At 41.8% G+C, this 23543-nt stretch overlaps 1 protein-coding gene across 2 annotated transcripts in view; it reads right to left on the reverse strand.

The window, feature by feature from the left end:
• The window catches only part of SLC9A7 (solute carrier family 9 member A7), a 363606-nt gene that overhangs the window by 147625 nt on the left and 192438 nt on the right, over positions 1-23543 (reverse strand). For both annotated transcript variants that reach the window (XM_053707739.1, XM_053707738.1), the window contains exon 5: positions 6584-6696. In XM_053707739.1, coding sequence (XP_053563714.1) covers positions 6584-6696 — 113 coding nt within the window. The remainder of the gene's footprint in view (positions 1-6583; positions 6697-23543) is intronic.

The raw sequence follows: 23543 nt of genomic DNA on the forward strand, positions 1-23543 counted from the left end.
CAAATATAGCCTCCGAAGAAGCAAAAGTATCAAATTTGCAAAATTTTGAAAAAGTATGAAGCGAAGACCAAGTCGCCGCCTTGCAAATCTGTTCAAAAGAAGCCTCATTTTTAAAGGCCCAAGTGGAAGCCACAGCTCTAGTGGAATGAGCTGTAATCCATTCAGGAGGCTGCTGTCCAGCAGTCTCATAGGCTAAGCGGATTAAGCTTCTTAGCCAAAAAGAAGGAGAGGTTGCCGAAACCTTTTGATCTCTCCTCTGTCCAGAGAAGACAACAAACCAAGCAGATGTTTGACGAAAATCTTTAGTAGCTTGTAAGTAAAAACTTTAAAGCACGGACCACGTCCAGATTGAGAAACACAAGGATGGAACAACAATCTCTTGATTGATATTCTTGTTAGATACCACCTTAGGTAAAAACCCAGATTTGGTACGCAGGACTACCTTATCCGTATGAAAAATCAGATAAGGAGAATCACATTGTAAGGCAGATAACTCGGAGACTCTACGAGCCAAGGAAATAGCTACCAAAAAAGGACTTTCCAAGATAAAAGTTTGATATCTATGGAATGAAGAGGTTCAAACGGAACTTCTTGAAGAACCTTAAGAACCAAGTTTAAGCTCCATGGTGGAGCAACCGGTTTAAACACAGGCTTGATTCTAACTAAAGCCTGACAAAATGCCTGAACGTCTGGAACATCTGCCAGACGCTTAACTAGCTGACAATCCTTTTTCCAAACCTTCTTGGAGAAAAGATAATATCCTAGGAATCCTGACCTTACTCCATGAGTAACCCTTGGATTCACACCAATAAAGATATCTACGCCATACCTTATGGTAAATTTTCCTGGTGACAGGCTTTCGTGCCTGTATTAAGGTATCAATAACTGACTCGGAGAAGCCACGCTTTGATAAAATCAAGCGTTCAATCTCTAGGCAGTCAGCCGCAAAGAAATTAGATTTAGATGGTTGGAAGGACCCTGAAGTAGAAGGTCCTGTCTCAGAGGCAGAGACCATGGTGGAAAGGATGACATGTCCACTAGATCTGCATACCAGGTCCTGCGTGGCCACGCAGGTGCTATCAGAATCACCAATGCTCTCTCCTGCTTGATCTTGGCAATCAGTCGAGGGAGCAGAGGAAACGGTGGAAACACATAAGCCAGGTTGAAAGACCAGGGCGCTGCTAGAGCATCTATCAGTGTTGCCTTGGGATCCCTGGACCTGGATCTGTAACAAGGAAGCTTGGCGTTCTGGCGAGACGCCATGAGATCCAGTTCTGGTTTGCCCAAACGATGAATCAGTTGTGCAAATACCTCCGGATGGAGTTCCCACTCTCCCGGATGAAAAGTCTGACGACTTAGAAAATCCGCCTCCCAGTGCTCTACACCTGGGATATGGATAGCTGATAGGTGGCAAGAGTGAATCTCTGCCCAGCTAATTATTTTTGAAACTTCTAACATCTCTAGGGAACTTCTTGTTCCCCCTTGATGGTTGATGTAAGCTATAGTCGTGATGTTGTCCGACTGAAATCTGATGTACCTCAGAGTTGCTAACTGAGGCCAAGCCTGAAGAGCCTTGAATATCGCTCTTAGTTCCACAATATTTATTGGAAGGAGAGACTCCTCCTGAGTCCACGATCCCTGAGCCTTCAGGGAGTTCCAGACTGCACCCCAACCTAGAAGGCTGGCATTTGTTGTTACAATTGTCCAATGTGGCCTTCGAAAGGTCATACCTTTGGACAGATGGACCCGAGATAGCTACCAGGGAAAAGAATCCCTGGTCTCTTGGTCCAGATTCAGTTGAGGGGGACAAATCTGTGTAATCCCCGCTCCACTGACTGAGCATGCATAGTTGCAGCGGTCTGAGATGTAAGCGTGCAAACGGCACTATGTCCATTGCCGCTACCATTAAGCCGATTACTTCCATACACTGAGCCACCGAAGGGCGCGGAATGGAATGAAGAACCCGGCAGGAATTTAGAAGCTTTGATAACCTGGACTCCGTCAGGTGAATTTTCATTTCTATAGAATCTATCAGAGTCCCTAGAAAGGAAACTCTTGTGAGTGGGGATAGAGAACTCTTTTCCTCGTTCACTTTCCACCGATGCAACCTCAGAAATGCCAGTACTACGTCCATATGAGACTTGGCAATTTGGAAGTTTGACGCCTGTATCAGGATGTCGTCTAAATAAGGGGCTACTGCTATGCCCCGCATCCTTAGGACCGCCATAAGCGACCCTAGAACCTTTGTAAAGATTCTTGGGGCTGTAGCTAATCCAAAGGGAAGAGCTACAACTGGTAATGCCTGTCTTGAAAGGCAAACCTGAGAAACCGATGATGATCTTTGTGTATCGGAATGTGAAGATAAGCATCCTTTAGATCCACTGTAGTCATATATTGACCCTCCTGGATCAGTGGTAGGATGGTACGAATAGTTTCCATCTTGAACGACGGAACATTGAGGAATTTGTTTAAGATCTTTAGATCCAAAATTGGTCTGAAGGTTCCCTCTTTTTTTGAGAACCACAAACAGATTTGAGTAAAAACCCTGTTCCTGTTCACTCCCATAACTAGGAGGTCTCGTACACAGTGTAAGAATGCCTCTCTCTTTATCTGGTGTGCAGATAATTGTGAAAGGTGAAATCTCCCTTTTGGGGGGGAAGCTTTGAAGTCCAGAAGATATCCCTGGGATATAATTTCCAACACCCAGGGATCCTGAACATCTCTTGCCCACGCCTGGGCGAAGAGTGAAAGTCTGCCCCCTACTAGATCCGTTACCGGATAGGGGGCCGTTCCTTCATGCTGTCTTAGAGGCAGCAGCAGGCTTTTTTGGCCTGCTTACCTTTTTTCCAGGTCTGGTTTGGTCTCCAGACCGTCTTAGATTGAGCAAAAGTTCCCTCTTGTTTATTATTAGAGGAAGTTGATGCCGCACCTGCCTTGAAGTTTTGAAAGGCACGAAAATTAGACTGTTTGGCCCTAGATTTGGACCTGTCCTGAGGAAGGGCATGACCTTTTCCTCCAGTGATATCAGCAATAATCTCCTTCAAACCAGGCCCGAATAGGGTCTGCCCCTTGAAGGGAGTGTTAAGTAGCTTAGATTTTGAAGTCACGTCAGCTGACCATGATTTAAGCCATAGCGCTCTGCGCGCCTGTATAGCAAAACCAGAATTCTTAGCCGTTAGTTTAGTCAAATGAACAATGGCATCAGAAATAAAAGAATTGGCTAGCTTAAGTGCTCTAAGTTTGCCAAGTATGTCACCCAATGGAGTCGCTACCTGTAAAGCCTCTTCCAGAGACTCAAACCAGTACGCCGCAGCAGCAGTGACAGGGGCATTGCATGCAAGGAGCTGTAGGAGAAAACCTTGTTGAATAAATATTTTCTTAAGGTAACCTTCTAATTTTTTATCCATTGGATCTAAAAAAGCACAACTGTCCTCGACAGGGATAGTAGTACGTTTTGCTAGAGTAGAAACTGCTCCCTCCACCTTAGGGACTGTCTGCCATAAGTCCCGTGTGGTGGCGTCTATTGGAAACATTTTTCTAAAAATAGGAGGGGAAGAGAACGGCACACCTGGTCTATCCCATTCCTTATTAATAATTTTTGTAAACCTTTTAGGTACTGTAAAAACATCAATACACACCGGCACTGCAAGTATTTATCCAGTCTACACAATTTCTCTGGCACTGCAATGGAATCACAGTCATTCAGAGCAGCTAAAACCTCCCTAAGCAACACGCGGAGGTGTACAAGCTTAAATTTAAATGTAGAAATATTAGAATCAGGTATCTTCCTGAGTCATTAACATCACCCACTGACTGAAGCTCTCTTTCCTCAGCTTCTGCATATTGTGAGGCAGTATCAGACATGGTTCTTAAAGCGTCAGTATGCTCTGCATTTTGTCTCACCCCAGAGCTATCTCGCTTACCTCTAAGTTCAGGTAGTCTGGCTAATACCGCTGACAGTGTATTATCCATGACTGCCGCCGTGTCTTGTAAAGTAAACGCTATGGGCGCCCTAGATGTACTTGGCGCCATTTGAGCGTGAGTCCCTAAAGCGGGAGTCAAAGTGTCTGACACGTGGGGAAAGTTAGTCGGCATAACTTCCCCCTCGTCAGATTCCTCTGGTGATAACATTTTTTAAAAGACAGAAAATTATCTTTATTGCCTAAAATGAAATCAGTACATTTGGTACACATTCTAAGAGGGGGTTCCACCATGGCTTTTAAACATAATGACCAAGGAGTTTCTTCTATGTCAGACATGTTTATACAGACTAGCAATGAAACTAGCAAGCTTGGAAAACACTTTAAATCAAGTTAACAAGCAAATATAAAAAACGGTACTGTGCCTTTAAGAGAAACAAATTTTGTCAGAATTTGAAAAACAGTGAAAAACAGTGAAAAAATGCAGTAAATCAAACGAAATTTTTACAGTGTATGTAATAGGCTAGCAGAGCATTGCACCCACTTGCAAATGGATGATTAACCCCTTTAGTTCAAAAAACGGATAAAAAAAACGAAATAAACGTTTTTTTTAACAGTCACAACCAACTGCCACAGCAAGCTGTAGCCCTTCCTTCCCCAATAAACGACTTTGGAAAGCCTTTGGGCCCTTTAGAGATGTCCTATAGCATTCAGAGGGCCTTTGAGGGAATCTGGATGTCTTAGTTTGTAATTTTAACTGAACAAAAAAAACTTTAAAATAGGCCCCTCCCACTCATAGTAACACAGTGGAAAGCCTCAGGAAACTGTTTCTAGGCAAAATTTAAGCCAGCCATGTGGAAAAAACTAGGCCCCAATAAAGTTTTATCACCAAAGCATATATAAAAACGATTAAACATGCCAGCAAACGTTTTATATTGCAATATCATAAGGGTATTACCCCTGGGAGTAAGAATAATACCAGTCGTTATTAAATCACTGTATTCAGGCTTAACTTACATTAATCCGGTATCAGCAGCATTTTCTAGTATTTTCCATCTCTAGAAAAAATTATAACTGCACATACCTGATAGCAGATTAAACTGCACGCCATTCTCTTGCTGAAGTTTTACCTCATCTGTGTAATCCCCTCAGACATATGTAAGAACAGCAATGGATCTTAGTTACAACCGGCTAAGATCATAGAAACCTCAGGCAGATTCTTCTTCTATTTACTGCCTGAGATAAAAATAGCACAACTCCGGTACTATTTAAAAATAACAAACTTTTGATTGAAGAAAATAAACTAGCTATATTTAACCACTCTCTCCTACAACGTCCTTGCTTGTTGAGAGTTGCAAGAGAATGACTGGCTATGACAGTTAGGGGAGGAGCTATATTGCAGCTCTGCTGTGGGTTTCCTCTTGCAACTTCCTGTTGGGAATGAGAATATCCCACAAGTAATGGATGATCCGTGGACTGGATACACCTTACAAGAGAAAAAGGGGCAGAATCACAAGGTTGCATAACTGCAAAAAAAACAAGAATTCGTTAAATACAGAAAAAAAAAAAACAATCAAAGTTAAATGATAATATCCCCATTAAAAAATCTATGGAAGATAGGTATTCTGAAAGTAACTGTTATAAACATATAGATCACGAATGCAATAGACAGAACACCTTTCATCCAGACAGCACACTTGAAAATTGAAGCACGCGTCACTGACGTCATATATAGAAAAGAAGACAACAAAAAGTCTGCACATCAACGCCGATGCACGCAGGCCCGTGTGATGCAAATAAAAATGAAAATGTTATTTTAAAGGGGAATTACCTAAAAAAACATATACATAACTATCCCACGGCTATATAAATATATAATAAATATATATATAATGATAACCTAAACGGCTTATAGAGTGGCAAATAATTAAACAAAATATAGTACTTACCCATGGGCAATCTGCCACTGGAGGAAACCAGTATTAAGCCAAAACCTGCGCTGAAACAGCAGAGGAACTGAAATAGAAGTAAATATTGACGAACCAACAAGCAGAGGCCAAAACATAAGTCCCTGCAATGTTTATGACTAAATCCCAGTGGGTGAAATATATGCCACTACCAATACTCCAGATACATACCTCCAACAAGCAACTGTACTCTAATGGGGAAATGGGCCTCAATTCGATCTGAGAACCCCTCTCACTGAAGAATCTGATGCACAGCTTCATTCTTTACCACCTCCAGTGGAGGCAAAAACAAGACTGGGGTATGAGTGAGGTGGGAGGCGTTTTATAGATCTCTTTGGGTTTGGAGATTTTTACCTCCTCTTAGTGGTAGGGAAGAGTGCTTGCTAGGAGTAATGGATTGTGGACTCTCCGCACCAGTATGAAAGAAATATTGATTTGATTGATTTAAAATAAGTATCATAAGACACTCAGTTTTAATAGTCTTTAAAATGATTTAACACATTTACACAAATTTGTTTAATAATTGAACGTAGCCAGCGCTGACCTTGTAGAAATACATTTAGGTACCATTATATAGCTCTGCTTATTTTAACTCTTTATTGTTTTCCATTCCTTCTGATCCAATTTCATTCTAAATGATTGTACCATATTTCTTCACATAAAAAAAAATCCTTACAGTATTATGGACTGAAGTACCTGGATCTGTAGCAGAGATGATGGCTCCAAAAAAGAGACAGTCTGTATAATAAAACTTGCCATTTAGTTGTCCGACAAAATCCATTAATTTTACTACTCCAAACATGAGATTTCTAGCATAGAAAAAAAAGAGAGAACAAAATAGGTAATAATTACAGTATGTAGTGATACATTTCCTGTAAACTAAGTAAAGTATATGACCTCAGGTTTGAAGCAATATAGGTTAATATGAGGTAAGTTAAAGAAAGAAGTAGGGCTGTAATTTGTAAATAATTGATACAATAAAGCTCCTAAGCATCTAGTAGGTTAATTTCAAATTTGGAGCTCTGTTCCTCTAATGCATTTCAGTTTCTCTCAGAGACACTTCGTATTGATGAAACCCAACCAATGACCACCCAACACCCACAGGCCCACTCACATTCTGCCATTACCAGTATCTAACTTCTTATGCCCGGGTGCATGATGCAAAAATTAAAATGTAAAGAGGAATCAGAGGGAAGAAAGCTTCATAGAAGCACACAGACTATACATAAATATAGCTTAACAAACAGACATAAATATGCACATGACTCCATTCAATCAAGAAGTTATATGATTTTTTTTTCAGGTCATTCTTTTATACCGTAATATGCTAAATATATCAAATAAACTACATAATTACAACATTTCTTCATATTAAAAGCAATTGTATTTTTATCATGCTCCAATAAATGCTATCCAGAGCTAGGTTGAAACCTATCAGGTGTTCCCAGGGACTCCTCGTCATCCCCACCAAATGCACCATTCATGACAGCTTCATTTTGTAACTAAGCTAGTAAGTATATGGAGACTTATGCTGCTTGTAAGGAAACAAGCACCTCAATTTTGGGAACAGTCTATGAAAGGGATACAAGGACGTGGCTGCCTTGCATATGCCTTGTATCTACTGCTTCATGAAGCTAGAACCCAGGAGGAACAAGCCTTTAGTATAAATAATGAAGTCTACTTCAAGAGCTTATAAGCCATGAGAGGTTCAACTGGCCAAGAAAGAATTGCAATCTCAAATTCCGGTATCATTATGAAGGCTAAAAAATGCAAGCATTATCATTTTCTTAGTAATTTACATATACGGTTACAATTTAAATTAATATTTTAGATAGTCTACATGAAGCCTGAACAGACACTAGTTAGAGCAAAATGGTGTATATACGTACCAATCGGAACAAATTCAAATAATTGCCCTTAATCCTGATTTCAAAATCATTGATAAAAATGCAAATTGAAATACCAGTGACTTTACACAGCTTTTCTAACTCCTAAGGTAGAACACACGTAAAAACACACCATGTTCATTTTTTTAATGTTGTACCCTATAGAAAAATAAGAAAGCAATAATCATTGAACACAGCTACTAGATCTGAGACATGTTTGGCTGTACACAAGGCCATGAATAAAATCGTTTTGAAAGTAAGCAACCTAAATAGAATTTTGTTAAAAAAAATAAAAAATACATAAAAGTCCAATAAAAGTCTTTCAAGGGCTTGCAATAATGTAACATGTAAAGAGTCGGCGCTCTCAATAGAAAATTTGTGGGGGCTGTGTAATATTTGCTAACATTATCTAATTTTCTACAATCCAAAGCAAAAATGAATTGCATAATTTGACATAAATGTATTTAATGATAATTAGTGCATTAATAATTTAACAATTTTAACATTAGCTAATTTTAGCTTAAAGGGACAGTCAACAACAGATTTTTTGATGTTTAAAAATCCGGTAATCCCTTTATTATCCATTCCCCAGTTTTGCATAATCAACACAGGTATATTAATACATGTTTTATCTCTGTAATTAAATTGTATCTATGCCTCTGCAAACTGCCCCCTTATTTCAGTTCTTTTGACAGACTTGCATTTTAGCTAATCAGTGCTCACTCCTAGGTAACTTCACGTGCGTGAGTTCAATGTTATCTATATGAAACACATGAACTAACACCCTCTAGTGGTGAAAAACTCATTCAGATTTGAGGCGGCTTTTAAAGGGACAGTCTAGTCCAAAATAAACTTTCATGATTCAGATAGAGAATGTAATTTTTTTTTTTTTTTTTTCAAAAGCTTTATTGGGTTATTCAAAAACAATACAAAAATATCAGAAGTACAGAGTCATTAAAATTATACAAGGATTATAATTTATGGATTCAACTTAACAGTGCATAATCATACCGTCCATTAATTCCCTTTAAGTTATTTTGCAGACATATGCGTAGTGACTTCTGTTCCTAATACTAAACCATAAACCCATCAAACTATGGCAATTATGGGTGTTATAGTGTACACCCCGAGAAACTTTAATATTGACATACATCAAAACCATCGACGTATGGCAGCTGTAATTATAGATAGAAAAAGAAGGAGAAGAAACAGAGAGAGAAAAAAAAAAAAAAAAAGGGGGGGGTGGAGGGGGGAGGGAAACGTCTCAGTCTTGTGCAGAAGGGGAAGAGAACAGGGCAGGTGTGCGACATATAGGTTTGGTAAAGGTAAAAAGCACCAACTACCCTCTTGTGAGAGGTCTCCAGTATTCCGTCATGTATCCATAAATCTCTAGCTTATCATCTCTGAAGTACCGATATCTTTCTAGAGATAAGTATTTATCTACCTGACTTTCCCAGTCAGATATCTCAGGGACGTTGGCAGATTTCCAATTTTTTGGGATCAGTGACTTAGCAGCATTGAGCATGAGAAAAAGCAAATGTTTTTTGGGTTTTTCAACTGGCTTAGGTAGGCCATGGAAAAGCAGTAGGGTAGGATTCCTGCTTAGGGTAAGGTTAAGTTTAGAGTCTATAACATCTAATATAGTTTGCCAGAATGGCTTTATCAAATCGCAAGTCCACCTGACGTGTAGAATCGTACCGGGTTCCCTGCATCCTCTCCAGCACCTCCCATCCGTTTTCTTATAAATTTTTTTAATTCTGACAGGTGTTAAATACCAGCGTGACAGATACTTGTAATTGGATTCCAAAATCCTTGCGGATATGGATGCCTTTTTATGATTGCTGAATATTTTCTGCCATTCTGCTTCGGTAAGGGTCTGGTCTAGCTCGTGATGCCACTGTCTTATAAATGTAGGTGCGTGGGTTTCTTTATGGGATGTTAAAAGTTTGTACATAATTGAGATTAAGTGCTTTGGAGTGCGGGGCAATAGGCAAAGTGTCTCCAGAAGGGTGAGTTGTCCGGTTATGTTCTCTGCCTTTGCATGTGTCGAAAGGTAGTGTTGCAACTGTGTGTGAAAATACCAAGAAATATTTATACCTGAGTTGTTCAGTTCCTCAAGGGTCTTAAGTTTCTTGTTTGTCAAAAGCCTGTGAAACATTGTTTGGTCTATTTGAGCTTTGTTCAAGTTCGTCTGGTGAGCGTTAGTAAATAAAATGTCAGGGTTGTGTATGAATGGCATTAGTGGGGAAGGGCTAGTAGAGAAATGTGGGTGTTCAGCAAGTGTTTTGTCCCATTGTTGGAAAAATTCCCTTATAAGGGGGTATTGATAGATTATGTTAGGTCTATTTTTGTTGGAGATCCAACCTAACAAGCCTATGTTCTGTGTTCCCAAGATAGAGTTACCCACCTGGACCCATGTTTTGTCCTGAGGGTTGACACTGAACTCCACTTGGTGTTGAAGGGCCTTCTTGTAGAGCAAGAGGTTTGGAATACCCAACCCTCCCTTGTCCTTGGGCAAGTAAAGAGTCTTTTTTGCGACGCGGGGTCTTGTTCCCCCCCAGATGTAATCTTCCATGAGTCCCTGAAGCTTTAGTAGATACTGGGCGGGAAATGGGATGGGGAGAGTTTGTAAATAATATAAAATTCGGGGGAGAATATTCATTTTGACGGCTCCTATCCTGCCCAGCCAGGAGAGTCTTTTATTTTTCCATGAAGAAAGATCTCCTGAGATTGATGTGAATAAGTGTGTGTAGTTGGCCTCATAAAGGTTATTTATTTTTGGTGTCAATTGAATCCCCAAATATTTGAGTGTATTAGTTTTAATACGTAATTTACAGATTTCTGGGATTTGGCACAGGACTGTTTGCGGTAGGTTTTTTTTTTTTTTTTTTTTTTTTAAGTTTTGAAATCTTTATTAACACAAAAAATATATATATAACAGACTTGGCTCTTGTTACAATGTGAGCCCACCACCGTTCACACAGCAGTAAAGGTGTACATGTTGTTGCCTTTTTTCCAGTATAATTTCCAGGTCTTTTACTAAACATTGTCAATATCAACAGAAATTAATTTGACTTATGCTACTGGTGTTATAGCGCACACCAGGGTATGTAAGTTATTGATTAAATAAAATCATTAGAGGAAAAGAAGAGAAGAGAGAAAGGGAGAGAAAAAAAAAAAAAAAAAAAAAAAAAAAAAAGGGGGGGAGTGGAGAGGGAAGAAGGAAAAGTAAGGGAGGGATAGATGGTATGGGACAAGGTTCATTGATAGACCACATACGTTATGCCTATGTGTTCAAGTATTCATGGGTTTCCACAACTCCAGCATATACTCATGTATTTCGATTCTGTCTTCTCTCCAGTACCTATAGCGTTCCAGCTGTAGGTTCCTATTTACCCAAATTGTCCAATCTGAGATAGAGGGTATGTTTGTTGTTTTCCAATTTTTAGGGATTAGGGCTTTAGCGCTATTGAGCAATATATACAAGAGTTGCCTCTTGGGTTTGTCAGCAATCTTGGGGAGGTTATGAAATAGTAATAGATTAGGGCTCCTGTTTAGTTTGATCTGTAAATTATTATCTATCCTGTCTAGAATGTTCCTCCAGTAAACCTCAATCAGTGGACAGTTCCACCATATGTGTGAGAGAGTCCTGTTTGCGGTAGGTTTATATTCAATATTTCAGATTTTGTTTGATTTAAGTGAAAATTGGATACCCTGCCATAGTCCTCAAACTCCCTGAGAATTTCAGGAAGCGAGACCAGGGGTTTTGTCACTGAGAGGAGGATATCGTCAGCATAAAATGACAGCTTATGTTCATGGGGGCCTATTTTTATCCCCTCAATTTTTTGGTTATCCCGTATTTTCTGTGCTAACGTTTCTATCGTGAGGGCAAACAGCAGCGGCGACAGGGGACACCCCTGTCTAGTGCCGTTTGATATCCTAAAGGGGTCAGACAATAAGTTGTTTACCTTAACCTGCGCTGTGGGTTCTGTGTAGAGGGAGAAGACCCTATGTATGAAGGAGTGGCGAAAATTCATTTTTGATAAGACAGCTTTGAGAAAGGCCCAATTGACCCTGTCAAAGGCCTTCTCGGCGTCTGTGGAAACAAGTATGGATGGAATATTGTTTTGCTGTACATGGTTGACCAGTAAGGCAGCCTTTATGGTATTGTCCCTAGCCTCTCGGCCTGGGACAAATCCCACTTGATCGGGAGAAATTAGTTGCGGGAGATAATTATTCAATCGCGTGGCGAGGATTTTTGCGAAGATCTTTAGATCCACGTTCAGAAGGGATATGGGCCTAAAATTCTCCGGGCGGTCCGGTGTCTTGCCCGGTTTGGGAATAGTGGTGACATGCGCCAGGAGCATAGAGGGTGGGAATCCCTGAGTCCATCCTATAGAGTTAAATAGGGATGTCAAGCGCGGTGATAGAATATCTTTAAATAATTTGTAATATTTAGCGCTGAAACCGTCAGGGCCCGGTCTTTTGCCCGACGGTAGGCTATCTATAGTTTTAGTCACTTCTTCCACTGATATGTCTGTTTCTAGACCCTCTTTCTCTGCATCGGTCAGTTTAGGGAGAACCAAAGAGTTTAAGTATTGATCAATCTCTTTCATGTTTGTTTTTTGTTTGTCCTCAAGGGAGACCCACCTATGTCGTGCAAATTGTAGAGGGATTGGTAGTATGATCTCAGTACCTCTGCTATAGATGGGCTGTCTGTGCATGTCTGGTTATGTTGATTTAGCATAGAATGGACATGTGATTTTAATTGCTTCCGTTTTAAAGCTCTCGCGAGCAATCTACCTGGCTTGTCCCCATATTCAAAATATTTCTGTTGTAATTTTAAAGCCATTTTCTGATGATCAGCAGAATGTATGTCCTGCACTTGCTTCCTGAGCTGTTGAAGTTCTAGTTGAACCTGTGTGTTTGTGGGCTTTTTCTTATGTTTAGTTTCTAGTTCCCTTATCTTAGAGATGAGTGATGTGTATCTTAACCTGTTCTGTTTTAATTGAAGAGCCTTCTGTTTAATTAACTCCCCCCTAAGCACACATTTGTGCGCTTCCCAGACTACTTGATCTGACACCTCCCCGTTTTCATTGCATTGAAAGTATTCAGTCAGTGTGTTCTCAATACTTGTTTTGATGGCTTGGTTATTGAACATGAAGTCATCGAATCTCCAGATAAATGGGCTATCTGGCCTCGTGGGCCATTTTAGTTTACAAGTTACTGGTGCGTGGTCAGACCACGTCATCGGGTGTATCTGGGAATTCGTGACTCCCGCCAATGTAGTCTGGTCAATGAAAAAATAGTCAATTCTAGTGAAAATGTCGTGAGGGTGCGAAAAAAAGGTGTAGTCTCGTCTAAGAGGGTGCAAAATACGCCATGTGTCATGGACTGCCAGCTCCTCAAGCCTGGCGTTGCATTGTCTGATGACTCTTTTTGGAATGGAAGTCAGCGCTCTGGATGTATCCAATATGGGGTCTAAGGGAAGATTAAAGTCCCCTCCCAAGATAAGTGCCCCTTTACGCAGTTCTAGAATTTTGTTGGTGAGGGTTGACATAAATTTGTTCTGTCGCTGATTTGGGAAATAGGCATTAGCAAAGGTGACCACCCTGTTGAACAGAGTGCCCACCAAAATCAAATACCGTCCGTCTGGGTCCCTCTCAAGGTGAGTAAGGACAAATGGGGATGAGTGTTTAAACATAACGCCCACCCCATTTTTCTTTGTAGGCCCTGAAGCAAAATAGGAGGTCGGGAATTTGGGGGAAGTCCATGTCAGCTCTTTGCCCCTCCGAAAGTGTGTCTCCTGAATGAACAGCACGTCGCAATGTGTTCTAATGGCGTCCCTAATTAAGTGTGTTCTTTTTTGAGGGATATTCAATCCTTTCGCATTAATGGTCATCAGTGATAAATAGTGTGTTTTGTCAGTAGGCATTGTGGAAGGGAGGAAGGACAGAAAAGGGGAAAAAAAAAAAGAAGGGGGGGGGGGAGAGGGAGGAGGGAAAGAAGACAGAAAAAAAGGGATAGAGGGTAAGGACTAGAGTTCTAGTCCCGGAGTAAAGTGTCCCTGAGTGGGAGAGAAGTAGATAAGGTCTTCAGTATATAAATGCAGATTTTGTTATGGTCAACAATTAATGAGACCCTATCTAGTAGTAGCTAACTAATGAGTCAGCAGAGTAGAAAAGTAAAGAAGGTGTGTATATGTGGGATCAGTATCCCCACACCAGGTGCTACAAATAATCAAAAAGTGTATTTATGAGGAGAATATCGGAACTGCCCAATCTATTCGGAAGTCGGGATAAACACCCGTTCCTGAGCTTCAGAAAAGATTAGAGTCATTTCCCAATGTTACAATTCTTATATTCATTACATTTAAACTCAATGCATTAAACACAACGGAGAGAATGAAACAACAACAGTATCATTTAATTTATTAAGTAAACATATTCAAACCCGGGGTGTAATGTCAGCTGGGGGCTCTCAGCCCCAAAAACTAATGAAGGTGTTAGTTGGTAAGGGTGGTTTTAGTGCTATTTTACCAGTTAGTTCTTCAAAATCAGCCTGGTGTCCACAACTAAGAGGTGCCCAGTGTAGCCTATAGCCAACAATTCCTCCGAGGGGAGGTGCATGTTTCTAGGGGGGGGACTCTCTAACATGTTTTCTAGCTAATACCTAACCCGTTCTAGGTCCCCCCTTATGTAATTGGAGGATAAGAGAGTTGTGGCCAATGGCTTCGTGAAAGGAACCGTTTGCTAACCTGCTCTGAAATATCTCCTATTGTAATGCCAAGCTTGTGTGAATGGGAACCCTAACCTCCCAGTGGCACTAAACAATGCTATCCCTAGTGTTGTGGTCCTCGGCCCAATCAAACCATCTTCTAATTTAGGAGTCCTTTCCGTTACCATAAATAAACTGACATGTTTTAAGGGTAGGGGGGGGAAAAAGGAACAGGGCAACACAACAATACAATATGAAGGAGAACAGAAACATTGCACTTATCTGGTTCTTCACAGGTTCACAAGGGTAGCCTCCTGCAGTACCCAAAGAACTTTCTAAAGCCTATAATTGTTCTCATACAGTTTATCTGTCAGAAACAGTTTCTTGGCTGTTCTGGTTCTGTGGTGGGTCCATCTCGTCGTTAGGTAGTGGGATATCAATCCCCAGGGTTTTACAAAAGTCCCCCAGGTCCATTTGTGATCTATATACAGCTTGTTTGCCAATTATTGATACTGGGAAACCCCATTTGTACTGGATCTTGTGGGCCTGAAGTTGACTGGTGACAAACCGGAGTTCCCTCCTCTTCTGGAGTGTAATCTGGCTCAAATCTGAGAAGACCTGTATGGGGATTCCTGCATGGGTGAGGTCCTTGATGGCTCTTGCTTTTTGTGAGATTGCGTCCTTATCCTTATAGCTGAGGAATTTGATGATAATGTCTCTTGGGGGCGCCTTTGGGGAAGGTTTTGGGCGAAGGGCTCGATGATCTCTCTCAAGTGGGATGTCTATTGAGCTTGGCGTGCCCTTTATGGTACAGAATAGGTCCTGCAGGTAACCCTCCAAGTCAACATTGCTGACTGTTTCTGGAACGCCTCGGATTCGCAAGTTGTTCCTTCTCCCTCTGTTGTCCAGGTCCTCCACCCTGGACAACAGAAACTGTATGTCCTCTCCCTGTTCATAGATGTGTTGAGAGTTAGAAGTCACTTGGGCTTGTAGTGTCTCCTGCTGCTTTTCAAGTGTCTGCACTTGTTGATTTATCTGGTGAAAATCTTTCTTCATGTCCCCAAACAAGGACCTCATTTCAGTCAAAACAGCATTGATGTCTGCTTTAGAGGAAATTACACTAAGGTCATTTCTGGTTAGAGGTTCTCTGGTCGTTGTTCCAGGGTTAGAGTCCGCCTGGTCAGATGCTGGGTCAGGGGCAATAGCTTCCAGGCCACTTATATCAGGTCCTGAATTAACCATCTTGAGTTACTGAGATTACCACTTTTCAGGCCTTTGTCCCCCTTAGTATTTTTCCTGTTTGACATGCTTGGCAGAAAGAAAAAGAGGTGTCTCTCCCAGTTGTGTCCACCTGCAGGTTCTTAAAGCGTTTAACTGTTAAGGGGCAGCGTCAGGAATCCCCAACCAAAAACAGGCCCCTTATGTTACTGGTTGGCAAGAAGGATAATCTATTTTGACCACCTCAGACTGTGTCAGGCTTATTGTAAAAGTTATTGCTTGATAAGCAAAAATGTCTCTTTTTCTTTTTTTTCTCTCCTTTTGTGTTTTTTTTATTATACTTTAAGTTTTAAGATTCCTCTTGTGCGGGGTGTCGCATAAGATAAAAGGAAGTGTAGCAGGGACCTTCACGGGCGATATCTAGGCCAGGTCATGCAAGTCTATAGCTTTAAAGGCGAATGTGTTTCTGCCTTTTATTATTTTCCCCCTAGGGAATAGGCCCCTTGTACGCAGTTGTTACCTGCTGTAGGTCAAGAGCGAGCTACCGCTGCTATGCTTTCAATCGCTCCGCTCGCTAAGGATCCGCTGTCTCTCAGATGCTGTCTCAGGGCTGCAGGCCCGATGGCGGTATGTGGTTACGGAAGGCTGTCACGCTGTTTGTTGGAGTCAGCGTATGTAGAATCTGCCTTCCACTCGGTGCGGCTGATGTTCCCGACTCTGAGCCTCTTCTTCCTCTGAGTCCCCGCAAGTCGCGTGAGTCTCGCCGAGACCAGGTAATGCAATGCTCGTGTGATCACTAGGCCCGAGGTGAGCGGGCAAGACGTAGTGAAAGTCAGTCTCACTAGACAGCTATGCGGCCCCTGTTGCTCTTTTTTTTTATGCCGGGTGCTCCCGCTGGGTAATGCTTAGGATGAGAGCTATTTTTGGGCAGTTTCTCCCCCCAAATAATATAAAGCACCTAGTGTGGGGCTTAGGAGCCAGGGTTTATGCGGCCATGTTCCTGCGTGGCCAGGCTCCGCCCCCAGAGAATGTAATTTTAAACAATTTTCCAATTTACTTTTATCACCAATGTTGCTTCTTTGGTATTCTTAGTTGAAAGCTAAACCTAGGAGGTTCATATGCTAATCTATAAGGCCTTGAAGGCCGCTTCTTCTCTCAGGGCATTTTGACAGTTTGTTACCACTAAAGGGTGTTAGTTTGTGTGTCTCATATAGATAACACTGTGCTCACGCACGTGGAGTTCCAGTGAGACAGCTCTCATTCGATAAAATGGATGTCTGTCAAAAGAACTGAAATAAGGGGGCAGTTTGCAGAGGCTTAGATACAAGGTAATCGCAGAGGTAAAAAGTGTATTTATGTTGGTTATGCAAAACTAGGTAATAGGTAATAAAAGGGATAATCTATCTTTTTAAACAATAAAAATTCTGGTGTTGACTGTCCCTTTAAAGGTCTAAGAAATTAGTATATGAACCTCCTAGGTTTAGCTTTCAACTAAGAATACCAAAAGAACAAAGTAAAATTGGTGATAAAAGTAAATTGGAAAGTTGTTTAAAATGGCATGCCCTATTTGAATCGTGAAAGTTTATTTTGAACTTGACTGTCCCTTTAATATTGGCTAAAATTTTAGCGGAGTGGTGCATACCTCGTTTTATCTTTCTTTCACAGAGCGGGATCTTCAACCTCCTGTTTGTAGATGTGGGCCCAATTAAGACGTGATGTGTCTGTTTCCCAGAATGGCATATTTCTTTCAGCAAAAGGCAAGAGAACCGGGTCCAATCAAGGCCTCCTTACCATCTGTCACATTTATCTGAGAATTTAAAGGCCGGCTTCGACCCGCTCACCTATTCACAGAGGGAAGTCCTGTGTTTCCGGTTATAACCCTCATTTTTGGGTAAACATCCTTAATCGAGAATTTCGATTTCAGACCTCAAACACCAAACACCACTTGGACAAGCTCAGGAGCTGCACCTCTTTATTGTGAGCTGCAGCAACCACTACGAGTCACAACTCACCCAGACCGGGTACCGCAATTGGGACGGCTTCATTTAACGAACAGTGAGGTGGTAAAAAGTGAGATAACTGGAAGATAACAAAAAGCACTTTATTGAATACTATGCGATAAGCCTGCCCAGAGGGCAGTCTGTTTATAATTACTGGAAAAAAATAAACTGTATGGGCAATCAGCTCTTTTGCTGCCCATTAATAAAATCTTAAAAAACAAGCACCAGCACAGGGACATCATCTATATTCATCCGTAGCGAAGGCGGCGCGGAGTTGACCGCGGAGCAGGACCGGCGTGGAGGATCCTCATCATGCGGTTCGCCGCCACATACTGAATATTGAATGCAAGGTACCCCATTTAGGTACCTTGCATTCCTATTGGCCGAAATTTTGAAATCAGCCAATAGGATAAGAGCTACTGAAATCCTATTGGCTGTTCAAATCAGCCAATAGAATTTCAGTAGCTCTCATCCTATTGGCTACTTTAAAAATTTCAGCTAATAGGAATGCAAGGTACCCCAATATAAATGGGGTACCTAGCATTTAATCTTCAGTGTGCGGTGGCGACCGCATGAAGACTAAACCTCCATGCCTGTCTTGCTCCACGATCGCCAGTTATGCTCCGCGGTTACCTCCACTCCACGCCGCCTTCTCTCCGGATAAAGATAGAAGATGTCACCGCGCAGGATGAAGTTGGAGCCGCCTGGAAGAAGACCTTCACCGCCGGAACTGTGAGTACCTATTTCGGGGTTAGACTTAAGTATTTTTTTTTGGGGGGGGGGGTTGGGTGTTTTTTGTTTTTTTAAGATTAGGGATTTTTTTATTTTTTAATGGGCAATGGGTAGCTTGGTTTTTTTAGACTTAGGTTTTTTTTATTTTGGGTGGTTGTGTGGGTTGGGGGGGTACTTTTAGGGGGTAATTAGTACTTTATTTAGGTTAGGAGCTGATCACTTTAGGGCAATGCCCTACAAAAAGCCCTTTTATGGACTATTGGTAGTTTAGTGTTAGTGGGGGGGTTTTTCAGATTAGGGCTTTTTCATTTTGATGGGCAGCAAAAGAGCCGATTGCCCTTTTAAGGGAAATGCCCATACAAATGCCCCTTTAGGGGCAATGGGTAGCTTAGGTTTTTTTAGACTTAGGTTTTTTATTTTGGGGTGTTTTAACTGTTAGGGTGTACTTTGTAGGTTTTTTTTTTAGGTAAAAGAGCTGTTTAACTCTTACAAAAAGCCCTTTTAAGGGCTATTGGTAGTTTAATGTTAGATTAGTTTTTTTTTATTTTGGGGGTATTAGTTTAGGTTTTACATTTTTTATTGTGGATAATTACGTTAATTTTTATCTGTAATTTTAGATTTATTTTTTTTTTAATAATTTTTTATTGAAGTCGTAAACAAATACAAAATACAAAAAACAAAATATAGGATATGTCCCAAAGCATTTACAAGTCAATGTATACACAGCATAATTGGGAGAGTATTGCATTCTAGTATCTCAAACATTACCAGAAAATGTGGGCTATCGCATAGAAGGACTTCAGTTTTGTTCTAGAGTATCCTAAACATGGAATACGCAGAAAAGGTCCTCTCCTAGCTATATACAGAAATGAGTAAGGTATCTATTTAGATAAGAGTAAGACTAGGGAGGAGGTAACTCTATAGATTTATGGGGAGGGGGATGCAGCGGGCAAGAGCCGCTCAAAATGTAATAGGGGGGAGGGTGGAGGGGGGGGGATGGAGGGCGGAGCCGGCCAGAGTGTCAGCACCAGGAGCAAGTTTATTTGAGACTAAGGGATAATTACTTAATATAGACATGACCATACTCATCCAATCCATTATACACCTATAGAGGGAGCCTGAGAACAGATATATACAAGCTAGAACCATGAGTGTAGTTCGAGAGTGGCAAATTGGACTCTACAAAGTTGTATAGTGTGGAGGGGGGATATTAGATCATTTAGGGCCTGGGGGACCTCTGGGTGAGCTCCTCTCCTAGGGGAGTGCCACCTATCGGCAATGCAGGAAAAAGGAAGAGGGATATGACCCGCAGGTAACAGGTACCAGCGGGAAAGGGAGGAGAGAGGCTCAACCGGAACAAACAATGTGTATTAATAATAATGTGGGCTTAACCATAGAGAAACTAGGGATGATATACATACAGCCGTAAATAATGAGAACATATAACATGTAAAATAAAAATAACACAACCTTTAGGCAGCAAAAAGAGATATCTATACCACTGAATGTGTCAGAATGTAAAGTAGATGCTACTCAGGTAGAAGGGGCAATGAAGCATATTAAAACATGCAACTATAATAAGTAGTAACAAACTATTGTTAGATGACCAAAAAACATAATTTATGCTTACCTGATAAATTCCTTTCTTCTGTTGTGCGATCAGTCCACGGGTCATCATTACTTCTGGGATATAACTCCTCCCCAACAGGAAATGCAAGAGGATTCACCCAGCAGAGCTGATATAGCTCCTCCCCTCTACGTCAGTCCCAGTCATTCGACCAAGAATCAACGAGAAAGGAGTAACCAAGGGTGAAGTGGTGACTGGAGTATAATTTAAAAAATATTTACCTGCCTTAAAAAACAGGGCGGGCCGTGGACTGATCGCACAACAGAAGAAAGGAATTTATAAGGTAAGCATAAATTATGTTTTCTTCTGTTATGTGCGATCAGTCCACGGGTCATCATTACTTCTGGGATACCAATACCAAAGCAAAAGTACACGGATGACGGGAGGGATAGGCAGGCTCATTATACGGAAGGAACCACTGCCTGAAGAACCTTTCTCCCAAAAATAGCCTCCGAAGAAGCAAAAGTGTCAAATTTGTAAAATTTGGAAAAAGTATGAAGCGAAGACCAAGTTGCAGCCTTGCAAATCTGTTCAACAGAGGCCTCATTCTTAAAGGCCCAAGTGGAAGCCACAGCTCTAGTGGAGTGAGCTGTAATTCTTTCAGGAGGCTGCTGTCCAGCAGTCTCATAGGCTAAACGTATTATGCTACGAAGCCAGAAAGAGAGAGAGGTAGCAGAAGCTTTTTGACCTCTCCTCTGTCCAGAATAAACGACAAACAGGGAAGAAGTTTGGCGAAAATCTTTAGTTGCCTGCAAGTAGAACTTGAGGGCACGAACTACATCCAGATTGTGTAGAAGACGTTCCTTCTTTGAAGAAGGATTTGGACACAAGGATGGAACAACAATCTCTTGATTGATATTCCTGTTAGTAACTACCTTAGGTAAGAACCCAGGTTTAGTACGCAGAACTACTTTATCTGAGTGAAAAATCAGATAAGGAGAATCACAATGTAATGCTGATAACTCAGAGACTCTTCGAGCCGAGGAAATAGCCATTAAAAACAGAACTTTCCAAGATAACAATTTTATATCAATGGAATGAAGGGGTTCAAATGGAACACCTTGTAAAACGTTAAGAACTAAGTTTAAACTCCATGGCGGAGCAACGGCTTTAAACACAGGCTTGATCCTAGCTAAAGCTTGACAAAAAGCCTGGACGTCTGGATTTTCTGACAGACGCCTGTGTAACAAGATGGACAGAGCTGAAATCTGTCCCTTTAATGAACTAGCCGATAAACCCTTTTCTAAACCTTCTTGTAGAAAAGACAATATCCTAGGGATCCTAACCTTACTCCAGGAGTAACGTTTGGATTCGCACCAGTATAGGTATTTGCGCCATATTTTATGGTAAATCTTTCTAGTAACAGGCTTCCTAGCCTGGATCAGGGTATCAATAACCGACTCAGAAAAACCACGCTTTGATAAAATCAAGCGTTCAATTTCCAAGCAGTCAGCTTCAGAGAAGTTAGATTTTGATGTTTGAATGGACCCTGTATCAGAAGGTCCTGTCTCAGAGGTAGAGACCAAGGTGGACAGGATGACATGTCCACTAGATCTGCATACCAAGTCCTGCGTGGCCATGCAGGCGCTATTAGAATCACAGATGCTCTCTCTTGTTTGATTTTCGCAATCAATCGAGGAAGCAGCGGGAAGGGTGGAAACACATAAGCCATCCCGAAGTTCCAAGGTGCTGTCAAAGCATCTATCAGAACCGCTTCCGGATCCCTGGATCTGGACCCGTAGTGAGGAAGTTTGGCGTTCTGGCGAGACGCCATGAGATCTATCTCTGGTTTGCCCCAACGTCGAAGTATTTGGGCAAAAATCTCCGGATGAAGTTCCCACTCTCCCGGATGAAAAGTCTGGCGACTCAAGAAATCCGCCTCCCAGTTCTCCACTCCCGGGATGTGGATTGCTGACAGGTGGCAAGAGTGAGACTCTGCCCAGCGAATTATCTTTGATACTTCCATCATTGCTAGGGAGCTTCTTGTCCCTCCCTGATGGTTGATGTAAGCTACAGTCGTGATATTGTCCGACTGAAACCTGATGAACCCCTGAGTTGTTAATTGGGGCCAAGCTAGAAGGGCATTGAGAACTGCCCTCAATTCCAGAATGTTTATTGGAAGGAGACTCTCCTCCTGATTCCATAATCCCTGAGTCTTCAGAGAATTCCAGACAGCGCCCCAACCTAGCAGGCTGGCGTCTGTTGTTACGATTGTCCAGTCTGGCCTGCTGAATGGCATCCCCCTGGACAGGTGTGGCCGATAAAGCCACCCTAGAAGAGAATTTCTGGTCTCTTGATTCAGATTCAGGGTAGGGGACAAATCTGAGTAATCCCCATTCCACTGACTTAGCATGCACAATTGCAGCGGTCTGAGGTGTAGGCGTGCAAAAGGTACTATGTCCATTGCCGCTACCATTAAGCCGATCACCTCCATGCATTGAGCTACTGACGGGTGTTGAATGGAATGAAGGACACGGCATGCATCCTGAAGCCTTGTTAACCTGTCTTCTGTCAGGTAAATCTTCATTTCTACAGAATCTATAAGAGTCCCCAAGAATGGAACTCTTGTGAGAGGAAAAAGAGAACTTTTCTTTTCGTTCACTTTCCATCCATGCGACCTTAGAAATGCCAGAACTAACTCTGTATGAGACTTGGCAGTTTGAAAGCTTGAAGCTTGTATTAGAATGTCGTCTAGGTACGGAGCTACCGAAATCCCTCGCGGTCTTAGTACCGCCAGAAGGGCGCCCAGAACCTTTGTGAAGATTCTTGGGGCCGTAGCCAATCCGAATGGAAGAGCTACAAACTGGTAGTGCCTGTCTAGGAAGGCAAACCGTAGATACCGTTGATGATCTTTGTGAATCGGTATGTGAAGGTAAGCATCTTTTAAATCCACTGTGGTCATGTACTGACCCTTTTGGATCATAGGTAAGATTGTCCGAATAGTTTCCATTTTGAACGATGGAACTCTTAGGAATTTGTTTAGAATCTTTAAATCTAAGATTGGCCTGAAAGTTCCCTCTTTTTTGGGAACCACAAACAGGTTTGAGTAGAACCCTTGTCCTTGTTCCGACCGCGGAACTGGATGGATCACTCCCATTAATAACAGATCTTGTACACAGCGTAGAAACGCTTCTTTCTTTATCTGGTTTGTTGACAACCTTGACAGATGAAATCTCCCTTTTGGGGGAGATAATTTGAAGTCTAGAAGGTATCCCTGAGATATGATCTCCAGCGCCCAGGGATCCTGAACATCTCTTGCCCAGGCCTGAGCGAAGAGAGAAAGTCTGCCCCCCACTAGATCCGGTCCCGGATCGGGGGCTCTCGGTTCATGCTGTCTTTGGGGCAGTAGCAGGTTTCCTGGCCTGTTTGCCCTTATTCCAGGACTGGTTAGGTTTCCAGCCTTGTCTGTAACGAGCAACAGCTCCTTCCTGTTTTGGTGCAGCGGAGGTTGACGCTGCTCCAGGTTTGAAATTCCG

This window comes from Bombina bombina, chromosome 3 (assembly GCF_027579735.1).
Source record: "Bombina bombina isolate aBomBom1 chromosome 3, aBomBom1.pri, whole genome shotgun sequence".
NCBI lineage: Eukaryota > Metazoa > Chordata > Amphibia > Anura > Bombinatoridae > Bombina > Bombina bombina.